This window comes from Porites lutea, chromosome 2 (assembly GCF_958299795.1).
Source record: "Porites lutea chromosome 2, jaPorLute2.1, whole genome shotgun sequence".
NCBI classification, from domain to species: domain Eukaryota; kingdom Metazoa; phylum Cnidaria; class Anthozoa; order Scleractinia; family Poritidae; genus Porites; species Porites lutea.
The window spans coordinates 35,628,303-35,648,225 of NC_133202.1; the positions used below are offsets into that span (position 1 = coordinate 35,628,303).

The following is a 19,923-nucleotide window of genomic DNA, read 5'->3' on the forward strand; positions in this document are numbered from 1 at the left end:
ACCATATGGTCATATAAAATGGTCTTCTACCGTTTATATACCTTTTACGAGGCAAATCCAATAAAAAAATGATAATATTAATCACAACAAAATGTTTATCCATGTTACTGTGGACACTTTGTAACTCTTGAAGCAGGAAAAAGTGTAGAATATTAGTAAAATTACATATCAAAAGTTTATTAAAACGGATTTGATAATTCACAAATACTTTCAAACTCAAGACCCGTTAAATCTTTTCCTTGCTTCTCGAATAATTTTTTTGTAAAGGTTTGTTAATGAACGGTGAAAAAGAGGAAAGAAAAGACTTTAACTGTTAGGCTTTACTTTTATTTGATTTACCACAAAATACAAATAACGATAAAACAAGGCAGTTACACAAATGCAAAAGAGAGTGGCGAGGAAGCCCAAAAAGAAACCATGAGGCTTATAGACTTTGGGCTCCCTCAGAGTAAAAATAAAGTTAACAGTAACAGTAAGGCCAGGATCGAAAGTAAAATACAATGAAGGTAAGTATAAATTAACTAATTACATAGACTGAGTTCACAAAATATAAAGTATGGTACATGTAACAATAAGTATAAAAATAATATCAGACGTGTGAAGAAAGATGTCTACTTACTACCAGAGTTATAACTAATAATTCATACATAATTTTTTTTTCAATTTCGTTTTGAATAAGTGGAGAGAATTAGATTCTTTAATATCATTTTCTATAGAGTTATAATAAGTAGGTCCTTGGAAACTGACAGAAAATTTACGAAGGTTTGTTCTACAAAACGGAAGTTGAAAATCGTTCGCGTATCTAGTGGCATAGCTATGACCTTGTTTGTTTAAAGAAAAATAGTTGTTGAACTTTGAAGGCAAAAGAGAATGGTTAAGAGAAAACATAAGTTTACCCAATTCTAGTTGTCTAATATCGGAAAGTTTTAGTTGCTCTAATTCTTTGAAAATAGGGTCTGAATGAGAATCGAAAGTTGATTTAGAAATAATTCTGATAACTCGCTTTTGCAAAGAGACAAGACGGCGAAGATTGGTTTTGTACGTAGATCCCCAGACAATAATACAATAATGAAGATAAGGATAAACTAAACAATAATAAAGAGTTTTTAGACAGGGTTTAGAAAAAAATCTTGCTCTATTAATGACTCCTATTGATTTCGAGATTTTAAGAGCTACTTGAGAAATGTGCGGTTTCCAAGACAGATGTTCATCAAGGACTACACCGAGGAAGACTGTTTCCTTAACAAAGAGGAACTTTTTTTTCTTTCTGGGTTACTGAGAAAATTCAAACTGTACTTAATGAAAACAATCCACCGTGTGAATTCCGACATGGTCATTAGTTAAGAACCACTAAACTTGATGAGAAAAACTACAAAATTTTAACAATAAGCTTGCAGGAAGATTTAGTTACCTGCTAATTTTTTGCTGAAGAGATAAAGCTATTCAACTGTATGGGAACTTTCCCAGCAAAAAAACTGTAAGCTACTTAAGCAAATTCTAGCTCGGATCATCGCGAGTTTTGGCAGCCTGAAACCTTTCCTCGTTTGAAAAATGTATTGTGCAGTGTGTCATAGTTTTGGGTTTGTCTGAGTAAACTCGCACTAAGCTTTTTAAAGGATTTACTATTACAGTGTAAACCTCGGTTAAAAAAGAAAAGAAAAGAATAAGGTATATATGAGAAGAATAAAATTAAAAAAAATTAAAAGGAGAAACCGTGCAAGGGACGTCAGTACACACGCGAGGCACTTCGTTACCCTTAAATATATACAGGCTGGCAAATTAGAGAGTATAACTTTGGTAAAAAAGAAAAAAATAGACCAGACTATTGAAAAAAAGGTTCAAAGACTGTTTACAAAGTATAACATTCATATACCTTCATCCTCTCTGCTGAAAATAAAAATAATTAAAAAAGGTTTTTGAACAACTTATTCAAAATTTATTAAGTGCTTTCTTTGAGAAGGTCACAACAAAGCATTTAACATTGCTTTTCCAGCTTCATTTGGTTAATGGGTGGCCAGTCTTTATTGGCCTTGCACTACCCGCTAACTTTCAATTGACGAGTGAATAGTCTCAGTGAACTGGTTAAAACTAAGTTATTATCAGGTGAAAAAGCGATAAAAATCTTGAAACTTGATTCAAGAGGTCATTAAGTATGGCGCAAAACAGTTCTCTTTCTATTTTGGATGTTAGTGCAACTTAAGAAATTTGTTCACTATAAGATACCTTGTGTTGAGATATTTCTTTTACATAATGGTGCATTGTGGCCATGTTTCATTTTACACGGATATAAAATACCCCCGCCACCTCCTGTTGGAAATGTCCTCATTTAAAGGTTAGCAAACGCTAAGTGCAGAGCATGACAACATGCCTTCAAAAGGCTTTCATAGCCGGAGTCGCTTCTGCTTCTGTGGGCTGGCCAATTCAATTCAATTCAATTTTATTGACACTGTTATAAAATATTTACATTATACATAGTAAGGTAGGAATACACTAATAAAAAAGAAGAAGAAAATGGAAAAAAGAAACTTAATGGCTTGGATAGAAGTGTGGGGTGGTCAGAGAAGCTTAGCTTTCGAGCAACCTCGTTCCCAGGGTTCTCTCCTACCCGCCCTACGGAGCTCAATAGGGCGGGTAGGAGAGAACCCTGGGAACGAGGTTGGCTTTCGAGCTATTGACTCCGCAGGATTGAATCACTAATTAAAGTTTGACAAGGGGGTAAACTTGTTAAACTGGGGACGGGTCAATTCAATAAAATTTTTGCAAGTGTAATTTACAAGTGTAGCTATTGTTTTCAGACGCTAAAAACAATCGCTACACTTGTAAATCAATTACACTTGTAAATGTTTTGTTATATTGATCCGTGGTAGAAAGAACAAAAACATTAAAAAAAGCTTAAGGAAATGTTATTTTTCTCTCTATTTTGAGAGCTAGTGTGAAGAAATTAGGTCTCCATGAAATATTTTATGTTGAGAAATTGCATTTTCCTATGGCGTATTGTGGCTACGATAAGCTAATGACTTTATTGCTTGTGGTCAGTCTATCTAAGTAGCCGTTATGAACCAAAAAAAATTTTTTGTTCGGTTAGAAATTTCTTAAATAAAAAGACAACGACAAGCGCTTTACTGAATACCGCGTGGCCTTTCCTGATTGAAGATAATTCTCAGATTTGTTCTTCAATCAATCGCAGATTTGTTCTTCACTTAGAAAGGTATGTGACCCCTTTTTTGCGTAGTGACACCTAAATTGGTAGTGCTAGATTTAGAAACGATGTCATTTCGTTGGGGGTTCTGAATTTGAACTCAATGTTCATGCATGAAAATATCAATTAACGAAATCATTTGGCAATTTAATGTTAGTCTTGAGAAGCATTAGCAAACTTGTTACCCAATTGAATATAGTTATCAGTCTTGAAGCAGTGAAACAGATTTTATTGCTGGCCTCCAGATCGGTCGTGAGACAAATTCCACGAGCGATATTGAATCACTTGCGGATGGCCTGATCTTGCCCGGCATTTGCCGATAAGAGAATAAACTGTTTTTAAAAAGTCTAGCTTAGTTATTTCCAAACATCTGGATATTAGTTGCTTCTCTTTTAAACGCTGTGTTTTCTACAGATAATTTTCTTTTGTTCAGATGGGATAGTGTTTTGTTTGAATATTCTTGGCATTAAAATGAGTAAAACGGTCAGTTCATAAAACTGTTGTTTGAGACCCTGTTCTTTTGGGAAGGACTACTTTTGATACTTCCGAAAAGTTAGAGATGAATGGCTTTAGTGATGATTAAAAAACTGCGAAAAAGGGGATAAACGATCTTTATTTAAGCTTCTTCTGCATGGTCAGTTTTCAGGAAATTAACGATATGGTGAATATTCTGAGTACCTTGTTTGTCATATTGCTGGTTGGAGGAAGTGTGGTAAGAGACATTGTGATTCCATTTATTTTTATGAGCTTAAATTACAATTTTGTTTACCCATGAAACAGTTAGGGGGAATTTCCACTGTCGCGTAATTTTTATGTGCGCGCCCACGTAAATTTTACGCTCATAAATTAAAGGCAATGTGCGAAAGGCCGCGCGTAACCGTAAAACTCGCTCAACTTTTACGTTTTCGCGTGGCCTTCCGTCCATTGCCTCTATTTTTAGGCGAGTAAAAATAACGTACGTGTGCACATAAAAACTACGCGACAGTAGAAATCCATCTTTCGGACATTTTAAGAACTCATTTAAACGTGTCCGTGCGTCTAGAACGAATTGAAATTTGGAGGTGTTGTTCTTTTGAGGAGGGGGCTGAAAATTAGAATTAGAGTACCCGGAGAAAATCCTCTAGGTACAAAGGAGAGAACCAACAACAAACTCAACCAGATTCAGTATTTGTCGTTGACGTCGGGATTTAGTTGGGGGCGCGAAGGGCTTTCACCACTGCCTCACCGTTGCTCCTCTTGAGACACTAAGTTCTAATCGTAGAGGCTGTCAAAAGACAGTCCATGAACACCTCTGAGGCGTGCTAATGTCTATGAGTGGCCATGGTACAACGCACTGTGTCTTTCTTCTGCTGGTATTATTTTTTCATTTGAAAGTATATTTTGATTGATTTATGCATCTGTTTGCACACGAAATAATTTTACAGGGTCTTTTAAGACTTGCTTGTGACTTACACGAGCTTGCTGACTTTAAAATGAACTCGAAATTCACCCGGCGCATTCTTCCTTTGTTGACTAGTTACAACTGGGCGAATTCATAAAGTTTTTCCTTTCTTCTTCATCAAAGTTTGTATTTTAAAAAGCTGATGTTTTTGCTTTTCATACTAGGTCTGCGACAGCGAACTATTCCCTGTTTCCATGTTCAAGGATGCTACCGAGACTGCTGAGGGGGATCCGGAATGGACCTCAGATAACAAGGACACCGAACCTCCCATGGGGAAATCAGCTACCACGTATGCTATGTATCGGTGGTATTTTGCAGAAATTATTGTATGACGTCCTGAACGCTGTTTAATTCCCAGTAGAGAAAGAAAGGATTTTCGCCCATCAACAAAAGGAGCTTTTTCCTCTCTGCTATCTCGTATTATCTTCCATGCTTCCCTTGGGTTAAATTTCACGGCCCCAGTTTAATCATTCATGAACGATATTTCCTGGGAAGGGAGGGTTGTACGGCTCCCGCACCACGGGGTTCAACCTCCCACCTTCTTTTTATCTCGTTTCTGACAAAAGGGATCCCCTCTCTTATACCACCTATTGAAAAATGTGACCTCTTCGAGTCATACTTCCTTAGCCCAAAGAATGAAATAAATGGACGCCATCACGGGAGGACCTCTAGCATTACAAGTAGAGATGTTAACGATGAAATATTTTTATGATAGGTTATTTTCAATATGTGAATAACTACCCTTTTTATGTAGTTTAAATCGTGTATAAATCACTAACTCTTTCGTATACCTGAACTTTGAAAAAGCTAGATACTCCCTTTGGGTGGAGTCTTTATTTATACCCGGTGTTATTGTTCATCTAAATATTTTTTAAACAGCGTAAATTACTTTTTCTTTCGTTTTTTTAAGTTCACCAGCGTCAACTCGACAATTGAACCTGGATCCAGACATCCTCTGGATAGAGAATGAAATTGTCAAAAACTACGAGTTCAAGAAAGACCCGCAAAAAGATGAGTGGGTCCAGCAACCGAGTTTTGAAAAATCCCTAATTGCAAAAACCAAAGAATTAACCGCATTTAAATCACGTGCTGGAAAGGCTCAGGAATTTTTTACTCAAACAAAAAACAACGATTGGGATCGCTCCAAGAAGAATAGGAGCTGCATCAACCTCCTCTACATAACAGCCGCTAGATATCTCTTGGTAACCTATATTCTGTACGAAAAGAGCGGCACACGTTTGACTGCTTGTCAAGAAGTCAGAGATGATTACGGCAAACTGATAAGCTTTGTGATCCCTGATTCTGGAGTGTGTTTTCCTAAGCCTTACGGAAGCGCCACTTGTAAATCAGACTACGACGTTGGGTTGATTGGTAAAGATGCTGGTTTTCTGACGAAGAAGTTTAACGACTTTTTTGAAATTACTTTTGGAAAACCGTCAGAGCTTGTTTTTGATACAAATGTTTACGCGTTCACACTGGAGTTTGCAATGCCCTCCATATTTCAAAAGCTCTCACCTGAGTTTACTAAGTCTCTAGCACAAAAGGAGAAAACAGTGAATTTCAAAATGCAGGACTTGGCCAGTGCTTACTACAAGGTCTTCAAGTATAACGAAGGATTCTTCGACGCCTTGACGAGTGGAGCTATTAATGAAATGGGTCAAAGATTCAAAGACTCGCTGAACTCTTGGCTGGCGGCATTCCAGAATTTGGATAATCAAAGCCGAATGAGACACCTTGAAGGCAAATCCCTCAAAGACTTTAGAAAAACTCATAACGAACAGTACCAATTGCGCGTGGAAACAATGTCAAACAATGGCGGATACAAAGCAAAAAATTTAGGTAATTTTTAAAAGTATACAGTCGAACCTCCAATAACGGCCACCTCTCTACAACGGCCTCTTTCTCCTGTCCTCAAGGTTGCAGTTGTGGAGAGGTTTCCACTGTCATTGCATTCTTTTACCAATGTGCTCGTCAGGATACGTGGGGGAGGGGAGGGTAGAGTTTTCCTCCGCGGTCTCGCTTCAGAGATGATTGGTTATTGAGCAGGTTATTTCCTTGTTTAAAAAATCGCGGACAAGATAAACTGATTATAATAAACATAAACATAACTTTATTTAAGTGTCGATGTCTTTAGCTTATAAAAGCTAATTGGAGACACTAAAATAATAGGAAAAAATAAACAAATATATATCTAAATGAGTTTATATATGTTATCATTAGGTAAATTTATGATTCTCTAAAATTTAAAATTTATAAAAAGTTAAAAGTTAAAATATTACAGAATTATCCCCACTAAAATATACAGAAAATGCTAAAAATATTTCTAAAAATTTCCAAGAACTACATTGCACAAATAAGGCAAGAGCCACAGTTGTCACTTATAAGATCCACAAGGTTAATACGCCATATGCTGGACTTAAAGGATTGTAGCTATGGTAGGTTTGTCCTTGATTTTGCTGTCTTATCTAGACAAAATATCTGGTCCAAAGTACCTTATAGAATGTTTCCCGTAATTAACGTACACTATTAAATCTGGGTAAATGAAAATCCACATTTCTTACGTGCTATTTGGATGACTTAACACCAAACCATATTCAACTTTATACTTAAGGTAGCAAGATCTTGTAAACGCCTATTTTGTAGGCCAGGTAGATTGGCGCAGTTAAGACGATGAGAGTTCTCTACTAAGTGTGTTACACACAATCCTAAGGGCCCGCTCCTGCGGGCCACTATTCACCTCCCCTTCGGGGGATAGTTGAATATTATTCATGAAGTTTCGTATCCTAGGTCTTCTCGCTGAGGCCTTACTCTACGCAGCAGAGGCATATCACACCCGCGGCGCCATACGACATGTAGTGGGAGGAATGCAGCTAAAAGTAATGGGTAGACTTGTACAACACAACAATCCACTCTCAACTCACGACTTGTGGGTGTCAATGATTGAAAACTGGGGAGAATCCAACAAAGAATACAACCACTGCAATCAGGACCCTGTTCCCACTCTGAACAAATGCTTCCTCAAGATGAGTAAATACCTTTCAAGGATGTTCAACGCGATGAGACTGCTCCGTACCCGCGTACCACCCAACGACAGATTTACACTGTTAGATTTTGGTGATCCTAAGGACCCTGAATACGCTTCGCTCATGTGGCTGCGATACAAAAAGGAAGGAAAGACGGAGATTCCTGAAGACACAAACAACAGGATCCGACTCTTCTTGGACAAGTTTAAATGTCAAGTAGCAGCTAAAACACAAAATTTGGGATCCATAAAACTCTCCCCGGAGTGTTTAGGCAATATACAAAAGAATGTAAATCTTTACAATGTGAAGTTGGCAGGTGCACTTACGCAGGGCTGAATTAAGGGCGACGTCACCATGCAGTTGCCGTGAAAAGGGAACAAAACCAGTTCAGTTAAAATTCTGTTCAAAATCAGCAAATCAATTGGCAATAATGATGTGCCACAGAAGAAATGATTATATAGACCTATATTTAACCTGGTACGCATAAATGCATATTGATCGTTCTACTAATGATGAGTTAATAGTATTTTAGTGTCGGAATATTTACTTTTGGTCAGTGACTGTGGACTCTATTTAACTGGTAGCATAAAAAATAGAAAATGTATAAAATATATATATATATCATGTCACGAAATTTTATTTATCCGTGTTACATAATGAAGTAAAGCTTTCAAAATGAAGACCTATTTTGTCTCGTTCATGTGTACATTAGGATAACTAGCGAAATATGTGCTCGTAAAATAGTCTCCCAAGTACCTTGAATACCCTGGTTTTGCAGTAGCCGCTTTAGGAGTAATAACCAATGACTAGGTTCTACCAGAAACTCATGGTTCTACTTAGATCTTAGACTGAATTTCAGACATTCATTTGAATCGCTTACTCCTCTTTGCTGAGAGGAGCATGCGACTCGAAGGAATGTCTGAAATTCACGCTACTTACACCTGCTTCGAAATCTGCTAAGCTTATTTAAATTTTTGCGCACATCGTTATTGGCCAGACTACGAGCAGTCTCTCTTTTTTCTGTAGTCCGTCGAGCAAAACGCGAGACGCGCAAAGGGCCACGCGCGTGACTGATGGCGCGAGATGGGAGAGGCACGAAAAAAGAGATGATTTTCTTCTCGGGCTACCGCCCTCGTTTCGCGCGTGCACTCCCCTTACTAAACCGGAAGAAAAAGAGAGACTGCTCGCAGTCCATTATTGGCCAATTGTATGATCAATTGATAACTGCTCCATCAGATATATTTACATTTGCGCGCGTTAATGCTCGATCTTGACGCAGGAATTAACCATTGATTATGACTATGACATCACTTATGGACGAAGAGACTGACCCAACAAAAAGATGTCGAAGAACAATTTTCTGTTGCCTCTTATATTGCCTCAAAATGACGCAGTTGCAGCTTAGCTTTGTAACGCTGCTGATATTTTGCTCTTCTTCAGCGATGTCTGAAACTCACAGCGTTGATTGACAAAAACTGCTTATGAGGTCAGACGTTCCTTTTACTTTCTAAAAGAATATTTTTCCTGGTAGAACTTATTTCAGACTTGTGAAGTTTAAAGCGTTTTCTGGCTTTTCCCCACGAACCCCCCCTCTATAGATGCATTCTTTTCCTTTCAATAGAAAATTACCGTATTTATTCGAATAGGCGCCCAACCTCGAATTAGCGCCCATCTCGAATAAACGCCCTTCCTAAAGGCAGAAAACGTTAATAAGCGCCCAGCCCAGCCCACCCCGCTCCCTCTCCCACTCAAACTCAAATAAGCGCCCACCTCCCTTGCCCCTACCACCCCCGAAAAAAATTGAATAACTACTAGAAGAGACTTTCCCCGAAGAAGGAGTTTTCTTCAGAGTATTTTACAGAAACCTTGCCTTGTTACATCTTTGCGTTTTGTTGCAAAATAAACATGCTACTCTTGCTGAAAATGGTGAAAAATTAATAAGCGCCCACCTGGAATAAGCGCCCCGGGCGGTTAATCGAATAAATACGGTATTTGTCTACAGGGAAATCATATTGTGACTGTCAAATCTGGGAATTGATTGACTATGTAACGATAATAATATCTGTGAGTGAGAGGCTTCATTTATGAGAGTCGTCTCCCCAGTGGACAATTCATTTCAGTCGTTTAGAAGATTAATTACTTCTCAATATTTTATATCAAGCAGAGATTGCAATGCAATGAGCGCCATAGCAAGCGGTTTATAAAGTTTATTTCATTCATTTTTATTCTGGAATATGGCCGGAATAAAATATTGCTCGCTCCCCAACTATGTTAACGGGCAGGTTTAGCCTCAAACTCACTCGACAATCTTGTCAAGAGCTGCGTGTGCCGAGTTTTCGATGCTAAGGGTTAACAATTTGTATAGTTTTTTGTGCCGACACCAAAAGCTACCTGGTGGAACATGAACACCTGTCCGATATGTGACTGTCCACTTTAGAGATCGGCGCAACGCAGCCTTGTCCCGTTACAGAAGTCGCGCAGAAATCACCGTTCTTAGTGTGAACAGAAGCCGTTACCGGTATGGTTTTCGTGCCGGCGCAAAGCCTATCCGTTATAGTGTAAACACAACCTTAATTCCATCATGCCACTCGTTTCAGCAAATATCATTGCGGAATAATGTTACCCACCTGATAGAGGTCAGGCCTGCATTTTAAAGACTACCGTATTTATTCGAATAAGCGCCCAACCTTGAATTAGCGCCCACCTCGAATAAGCGCCTATCCTAAAGGCAGAAAAAGTTAATAAGCGCCCAGCCTCGAATAAGCGCCCAACCCCTCCTCCTCCCAATCAAACTCAAATAAGAGCTCACCCCCACCCCACCCACTTGAGTGAATAAATTCTAATAAGAGACTTTCCCGAGGACGGAACTTTCTTCAGACTATTTTAGAGAAACCTTGCTTTGTTACTTCTTCGCGTTTTGTTATTAGCTTTTATTGTTTTGTTGCAAAATAAACATACTTCCTTGCTGAAAATCGTGAAAATTTAATAAGCGCCCACTCTCAAGGTCCAAAAATTTAATAAGCGCCCAGGGCGGTTAATCGAATAAATACGGTATTGTAGTATTTCGTGAAAAAGCCAGTCATAATCCGACCGGTAAACATCCTAGTAGCCGATTAGCAGTTGACATACAAATCGGGGGTTTTTAAGCCTGACCACTTCAAGTTGTGAACAATACCGGACAATCACGGATTTGTCATCAGAATAGCCTGGGCGCTCGATATATATACATAAGAAATTACCCAATTTACTATTATCAATTCTCCAACTGAATGGAACTGATTAATTCTATCGTAGTAAACATAAACATGCTGAACTACTTTGGATGACAACGAATTGCACGTTAAACTTCGAGTGTGGGTCTCCCTTACTGATGAATTATTCAGGAACAGTCGACATCTACAGCGTTGATCACCATGGATACAAAACGTGCGACGCAACCCAGGGAAAAATCCTCGCCTCTTTAAAATGTGGGGAGTACCATGCTAACGAGGCTATCAGAGCTCTGGATTTTATTAGAAAGGATGTAGAAACTTATTACTTCATTGGTAAGTTTGAATTCAGGACAATTATTCTGACCCAAAACAGAAAAGCCTGGACTGGAAAATCTCAAACTATTTTATATACTTGAGTAAGCGCTTCGAATAAAGAGTGCACACATTCGTTTTTCTCATGTAGGCCATCGAGCGACATAAGAGCTGCATGTAAAATTGATATTTCAGACGAAACGCATACATTATTAGTTTTCCTTTTTGTGTTTATTAACTGAAAGCAATCCTCGGAAACCCACGGGCAGTCAGTCGAGTGAGAAAGGTCACGACAAAAGTCTTCAAGACCAGGCGAAAGAGCCCCTGTGTACCCACTCTCACCGGACCATTTCCAAATGGTAAAGAAAATGTTGGCTTATAATTGGGCACAAAAAATACTTTGTATTATTGTTCGTTCACCAAGGTTGTGCGTGCAAGGAAAACTTTCATTTTCTACTTCCCTAACAAGAAACGAAGGAACTACCGATGACTCAGGAAAACGTTTCGGATGATATCAGCAGGACCACTCCAATTTGCCCCGAGAAAGTTCTGTTTCTGACCGATTACAAGGTATGGTAAGAGATATTTACGAAGGTGTGATCGATGCAAGCTAGTTGTAAGCTCAAGTTTGTATTTTTGGAAAAGCGTCTTTAAAATACCGTTACATACGGTTCCATGTTTTAGTTTTCGGCTAGACAGTATTTTGAAATGGACGGTGTCTTTATCAAACTGAAAGTTTCCTGACTGCGTGCATTTCTTTGCAAGTATGGCGAAAAAAATAGCCGTCGTGTACGAACACACGAAAATAACTCGGGGGATACTGTTGGCCGATTGGGAGCAATAATACCGGCAAAGGATTTTTTTGTGCCCAATCAGGAGCCAGCATTTGCTTGACCGTTTGGAAATGGTCTGGTGACCGAGTCGGTACTCAGGGCCTGCCTCTTCGGCCGGTGCTTGAAAACTTTTTTCGCGCCTTTTCTCCCGACCCTACTGAATGCACCTGGCTCTCCGAGGATGAGGATGACTGAAACTACGTCGCCTTAAATGACGGTGTGCCCAGAAAGAATATTAAGCGGTCAGACATTTTTGGGCCTAGCAGGGTTCAAGTATAAGACGGTATAACTGAGAGACCAACAATATCGCGAATAAATTGACCAATAACTAGAGTTTAATAGCATCAACTGACGTGATACAACCCACTTTGACTCTGAAGATGACTACCACACAGGTTGTCGAAACGTCAGTGATTGTCAACAAAAACAGTCCTATTCAGGACAACGTTCACCCGGACGATCATACTCAACCTACTTATAGTGTTTATATGTGTTAATCGGAGGGCTGCATTTGAAAACGAGATAAAATTTAGCTTAGCATGGTTTTTCTTTTTCTTTTAGGTTTTGCTCGAATGAAAACTAAACCAGAGAAACCAGTTCTAGTAGGAGGAACATGCAAGTCACATAAATCCAATTTGAAGATTCACATTTGCGCTCTTGTTCGAAAATCACATGGAAAATTCTGCGCCATGAAATGTATGATTTAAAAAGAGGTGTAGGCCCAGGAGGGTGACTATGAAAGTCAGTCTATGAATGTAATTTACCCCCTAAATGAGGCCAAACTGATTGTGGATCAGGCTATTATCTAATGCATACCATACAGTACGGTACGCCTTTGTTGCAAAACCATTTTTCCAAAAAAATATTGAAATACGCAATTCGTGTTGTGAAATGCCTTTCTCTATAAAATTCAAGAGAGTATTAAGTCCGCAGCTGGCTTCTTCTTGTCCCTGTACATTCTTGTCCCCACTGCTTCCGTTTCTGACTCCGCGATCATGCGCAGAAGAGATCTGGGTCTAGCCTCCCACGCAGACGTTCTTAGGGGTTAGTTACGCGTTCCTATCCCACGAACATGGGGCAGGAACGCGTGACGAGCCCCTAAGAACGTCTGCGTGGGAAGCTAATCTGGGTCGAGATTGGTCCCGACAGACAATAGCTTCATAATACCAAGACAGAGACAACTTTCACTCCGTTCAATGGTAACTTTTTTGTTTTCTCTCTGCCTTAAGCACTTCCTAAAGTCCTCGCCAGCAAGCAAATAAAACAGAAAGACAAAGAAGAGAAGCCCAAAGGTTCCTTGAAGACTTTTTACATCTCCATGATTATCGTCGGCATTCTTGGTGTGCTCATAGCTTTGGCAATGTGCATTTTCCAACCGCTTAAGAGGTAATCCGAGAGGGGTTACATGCACACACGTTTGGGTATGAGATTGTCATTAAGGGTTTGAAATCCTGAAAACTCCGCAAGTGTGGCTCTGTATGGCTGCCGGTACCTTGCCCACGCGCAAAGTTTTATCATCGTGACCTTGGCAGACAAGGACGTAAACAAACTGTAATAAAACAAAACTCAATGCAGGGCAGGCACTACGGCAAAGGGCTGATTTATTATAGGGCAATATTTCGGCTATCAAAATTGACCTTCTCAGGGCCAGAACTATACCGAGAGAAAATATAACTACTGACTTAAAAACCGACAACGAAAGTCACTATTAATATATGTTCATGTAAAGGACTTTTGTATAGGTAATAGCATGATTTGTAGTGATATTTGGCATAAATACCACGAGTGATATTTCAAAATTGTAATGCGTAATTTGGACAATTTTGAAATATCACGAGTGGTATTTATGCCAAATATCACTACAAATTATGCTATTATTTGTTTATACTACTACCCACAAAAGGTTTGTAATTTTCACATGTAGGTATTTCAAATTAAGCTGAATTACCACTGCTCTAAACCAATCAAATTGCAGAAATTTCTCATGTGGTAGTATAATAATCCTAATAGATATCCCTACTCAACAATGCAACCAACAATGCAACCAACAGGCACGCATCCAGTTTAAAAGTGTAATTCCACTACTCCTCTAAAATTTAATTCACACATCCCCAGGTCAAATATTTTCTGAAAGTAAACTCCATTTCTTCATTTAGCCAACAGGTCAGTGGTCGAAGGAACGTGTCAAACCGAAAATCAAACAAGGACACAGCTTTCCAGCGTCTTCATGACAAGTACCGCGTTGAAGACATGGAGGAGGGAAACAAATAATTCATAGATTGCTGTGAGACCTGTGAGCACGCTACTCATTCCTACATGTTCGTTGGTTTTCATTGACAGGAGAATGTAAAGAGAATAAATCGATCTTTGGTGATAAAATTGTATCTTGTTGGTGTGTGCAGCGAGTCAACGTAAATCAGGGCTCGAAAAAAGTGCCTTCCAGTAGTCCGGGACAGGTAGATTTCCTTGCTAGGCTAGTAATTAGTTTTAAAGCTTACTTACCATGGGCGGATCCAGGAATTTTTGATTGGGGGGGGGGGGGGGAGATCCAAACATTCAATTCTACTCGTTAAGGATGCACCCTTGAAACATCCTCCTCTTGTGCTTGGTAAAAAAGTTTGTACAGATCTCGTTAACATCAATGTTAAGATCATGAATTAAGTGCATGAGTGCAAGTCCTGACAACCGGTCATCTGAGATATGACTTGATTCGTCCTAATCCAGAGAATGAACGCTCAGCTTCGGCAGCACTAACAGGAAGGGTATAACCAATTATAAGCCGGCAAAACTTGTAATTTGGGATACATACAGTTTAGAGGCAAAATGCCACGCGCGTTTCATGAAAAAAACCAGCCAGTTAAAAAGTGATATACCATCCCGTCGATGTACGAATTTTAGTCTCAAACAAACGTCAGGTCTGATAAGGGGGTCAGGACCCCCCCGGACCCCTCACTACTTACTCAGTGGGCAGGGGTCCAGGCAAGTCATCCTCTGACAAATCATTAACTAAGACGAGCAAGAAGTGGCCTCGGACACGACAACAAGACAAGCCCCGGGAATCCAGGTTTATTTTTCCAGCTCTGATTTAGTGATGTTTTACTTTAGTAAGCCTTTATACTTACAAGCCACCGAGAAAACTATTCTTCTCATTACAAATTAAACTAGAGACCACCTAAGGAATGTTTGAGCCAGGAACCATGTAGTCTCCTTCGCACTCGCTCGGGCCAGAGTCACGCTTTGCTCCCTGGGAATACGCGACTGTCGAGATTGGGGTGGGTCATCACTAGTAAAATTCAGACATAATGAAGGGTAGGGATTTCACTAATTGAAGTATATGAAAGGTGAGGGAGTCTGTGATTGCGGTCTAGGTAGTAGGTACTCGTTACTATGTATGTAAGAGAGGTATCATTTTGTCAATAAAAGGTATACAAAACGGGTACCTTCTCTGTCAAAAATGGTGTATAAAACAGTGAGGGGTTATAGTCCGTCAGCTAGGGGGGTTGTATGGCTCACTTAAGGGGAACAACCAAAACATGTATAATCTAAATCTTTGAGTAAAAAGCGTCACAAAAATGCATGATAGCAAGGATAGAACGGTAGTTTTCACTTTGTAAATCGAATTTTAAATTTCCCACTTAAACCCTCATTTTGGTCGCCATCTTGGATTTATAAACAAACCTTTGATTCCCTCTTAATTTAAACACACAATTTTTTTAAAGAAGATTTGAACTACCAGGTATCTGAGATATTATTTTAGCATTGTTAAGGTTAGTCAAGATATGATGACGTCATATATGACGTCACAGTGACCGCCATTTTGCTTTCGAAATTAGCCTATTCAACTGATATCTCAATCATCTAAATAAGAAAATTGCTATTAACATTAATTAAACGTTGGAAGTTCTTTTTCACATTGCAAACCTGTTTAGTACTGAAATGGGCAAATTTGACTTTTTTATGAGGAAAAAGGCCAATTTGAAACAAATTGGTAACTTTCTTTAACCCTTTGGTGACGGCTGGCGAGTAGCGAAAAAACCGCATTTTTCACCAATTCCTTTTCTTTGGGACTGGTTTTCAACTAATTAGCATGGCTAAAAGAATAGCTAAAAATGAATTTTGTATCAAACAAAGGCATATTTTCCGACTAATCGCGTAATTAAACAGCTTTTTTGCCAGTTTTCACGCATACGCACAATCCAAAATTTTTGACTTTTTATTTGCGAATCTATTTCGATCTTTCTCTATCGCTCTCTTTTTTTCTTTGCCTTTCTTCTATATTAGCAGTTTTTTGCCCACTTTATCGTCTTTTTTTATAGAATTGTGGCTATCCAACTTTTAACGAAAGGAAAAAATTTAATCTTCAAAGAGTAGCAGATAAACCGGCACATTTGCAGTGGATTTTTCGTTAAAATGTTACCTTTTCTGTGAGTGTAACGTTGTTAGAATTAGTCAGAATATCCAAAACCGACGAGATATCGCTGGAAACATTTTGTGGTGTTGTTGCTAAGTAAGTCTTAAAAGAGCTGTGCCGCCTAGACCTTCAAACCTCGACACTGTTTAAGATTCTGACATTGATTTATTTTTTTTGTTTTGTTTGGCATAAAGAATCAAATACTTTTTCAAACTAACATCACGGAAATAGAAACTTTAGAGAAAAATTATGGTATTGCAAATGTAAACTGCTCATCGCTAGCCTTTACAGTCTTTTCAAGGCTTCCAGCCCAAAAAGACACTGTTCACGACGCTTTTAAGCGAATTTACTATGAAAATAGAATTTTACTATTAAAATAATAAAATAAATACTTAGATTTTTACTATTAAAATAATATAATTCTACACGCTGGTTAATACTCAAGACCTTGTGTTCAGCAGCACATACCTGACCAGTATAAGCCAAATAAGGGAGTGCCTCCCTCCTCCCCCGCCCCCCCCCCCCCCCCAACCTCGAAACGTGCTCCACTCTTTAGTCTAGAACTTGTTTTAGAACAAAAGCACTATATGTTCCCATAACTGACATCATTCGCATAACACCATTCTTCATTACTGAAATTCGCGTTTGGAAACTTAAACATAAACATAGATTCACATGTGCTGCGTTTTCTGCCCTAACATCATAAGCTGAAGAAAGATTAATACACAAGAGTTGCAACTACTCTACGGTAACGTGCTAACGAGGGGAGCAGAACGATGGTTCTTCTTCACATTGAGGCTTGATAATTGCTCCTGTAAGTCAAAAAGATGACTCGCATGGCGGCAGATTCTCCAGCTTGACCTTCCAACCGTAAGCTGGGGATGAATCTCGTAGCGGTGCACTGTGCCACTTCTTTCCGTACAGTTCACACACGAGTGCTTCCGTATTTTGAATTTAAAGTTCTCATTGGATACTAATCGGCACTCTTTCCCGCGATACTCGACATAACTCGGACCTACCCTCCATTGGTTGAAGAAGCTGAACTGCTTTCCACTTACCTTTACCAAAGAAGCCAGAGATGTTATCACAGCCTGTGATAGAGTTTACACCTATAAGGGCACCTCATGAAGCAGTGGTTAACATCGCCTGGGTCGAGTTGCATATAATGTTCGCGCCTCTTCCTTTTTTCATGTAGCACCTTTTCAAAGTCAAGTTTTTGCTATAAGCAAGCATTAGGACAAAGACATCAGTCTCAGTGTCAATGTATTAGAGTGCATCACACTGTCATTCCTACGTGCATGCCGAGCATGGAGAACAATACGCGTTTCAGCCTCCTCGTCACAGAACTGTACCTCAGGATCAGGGTCTCTGATCACTATGTGTCTGCTTCTAGTCGCCCAACTGGTGTTCGGTTGTCACACAGGGAGTCCATGATCCAGTTGCCGAGTCTGCTTCTAAATGCTTCGGTTTTGCCCTGTGGCACAAGGAATTTGACGATTTCAGCTTATTTGTGTTGGCACTTAGCAGCTCGTTCCATGACTTCACAGCATAGTGCATCGCAGTAAATCCCTATATTATACACTGTCAGCGGTAGACGTTATTCTCAGTCTTTTGACATTTTTGATCAACACCTCGCGCTACACGTCAACCACTACGTTTACGTGCGTGCTTCGTGAAGTTAGTTGCTATAAGCAACCACATGGAACGTAGCTCCAGAGGAGATCTACAACTTCTGTAGCCTGCCGTTTCATCGAAACTGCCGGTTATGTTCTCGACTTCCCGGAACTGTCCCAGAAGTGCCATCCAAGCACAAGAGGAAGTACGTACTAGATCCTTGTTGCGAACCTTATGCACAGCCTTCATCTTCGTTGGTTTTCTTCACTGGATCAAAGAAAGCGGCTCATTACAAAGTCATTCGCTGGCTGCTTTCTCTTGCCGTGGAGGGCAGTCAGTCATCACTCACTTCTGTGTGGACAAGCTTACCGAGTCGCATTTCTCTCTCGTTGGTGAACTTACTTCGGCCATTACATTGATTTTGATTTTTGCGGGAATTCATATTCAGCTGAAACCTCTGAAACTGATTCCGGTAGTTAAGGCGTGACTGGATAAGGTTCTCCACTAAGAAATTGTTTTCAAGAAGAGCCTGACTCTATTCGTTACAATACACTGCAATGCAAAAATATGATTCATTTACTTACTCTTTTCGGAAACAATTTTCTAAACCTTACATTTTTTCTAGTTGACAAATTGCGAACTGCCGGTCTTATTGAGAGACTGCAATAACGGGCGATGTTAATTGGCATAGGACGTCAGGTAGTTATAATTTAAGCACTAAAATAAACGGAGGTCATATTTTTAGTTCAAATTTGTTTTAAATCTACGCTAAACAAGATTTGTTTACGTTAAAAGAATAGGAGCAACTTTTCAGCCTTCCCCGAAATTCAAGATGACGGCCAAAAGGAGATTATAAGGGGCAAATTTAAATTTCGATTTTCAAAGTGAAAGCTACCGTTTTGTCCTTGCTATCATGCATTTTTGTGATGCTTACTAGTCAAAGATTAATATGTGACATGTTTCGGCTGTTCCCCTCGAGTGAGCCATAAACCCAAATTTTCGGCTCCCAGCTGATGGACTATTAGCCTTTGGGGCGGAGCCTGCCCGTATGAAACCTTTTTGATTAAACCCACCCCCCTCCCCACCCCCCAAGCGCCCAGTTCGGGTTCAGAGAAACTATCAACAGTGATGCCGAGCATAAGTGAAATTAAAGTTCAAAGAACCAGCACAAATAAAGTATAACCTTTATTTTCCTTCTACGAGCTAATACAAACTATTAATCACATTAAGAATCTGTCAACGTGTCTATAACATGCAGTTACGATATAAACTAAAAAGAGACTTTCCCCTGTTCTAATGCACACTCCCTTACAAAGGTTGAAAACTCTGAAAATTTCAACTTCAGGAAGTGTCTGTTATTTTCACGTGTATTGTATAAAACGTTTAATTGTGCGCCTGTTGTCTCGGTGAAAACCAGTTTGGATCTCCGCCTGACAAACTAATAAAGACAATATTAGAAAAAATGCTAAAAATTTTTATGATTAAGTCCAAAATTTACCCTTTAAACAGGTTCATAACCCATGTTAAAATAATTGCCCGTTCTTTTTCAGATCTATACAGTGATCAAAGAAACAAGATTTGTGGCAGTAAGTTATTGTTTCATAAATAAGACAGGTTATTAAAGTAAGACTACTCAAATCAAGTTATTTATAGTCTTTTTTCCATTAACCTCTTAGGTTGATTCGCCATAAACTGAAAAAGATTCAAGTCGGTTATCTCTAAACAGTTCACCGTTACCCCTGTGTTCGACCACCTATGTAAACGACCACAAAACACCATAATTTTTGTGTTTAAACGTCTGTACTTGGTGCCTCTTGTAAACGACCGCGACAGTTCCATTGCTTTTTATCGCTAGTAACCACTTGTCGAGAGATCCGA

At 39.3% G+C, this 19,923-nt stretch overlaps 1 protein-coding gene across 1 annotated transcript; it reads left to right on the top strand.

Moving 5' to 3' along the window:
• The first annotated feature begins 3,857 nt into the window (after positions 1–3,857).
• On the top strand, positions 3,858–7,999 carry LOC140926109 (uncharacterized). Its single transcript, XM_073375905.1, has 4 exons — positions 3,858–3,911; positions 4,805–4,947; positions 5,551–6,479; positions 7,428–7,999. The coding sequence occupies exons 1-4, from the start codon at positions 3,858–3,860 to the stop codon at positions 7,997–7,999; spliced, it is 1,698 nt and encodes a 565-aa protein (XP_073232006.1).
• Positions 8,000–19,923: the final 11,924 nt, after the last annotated feature.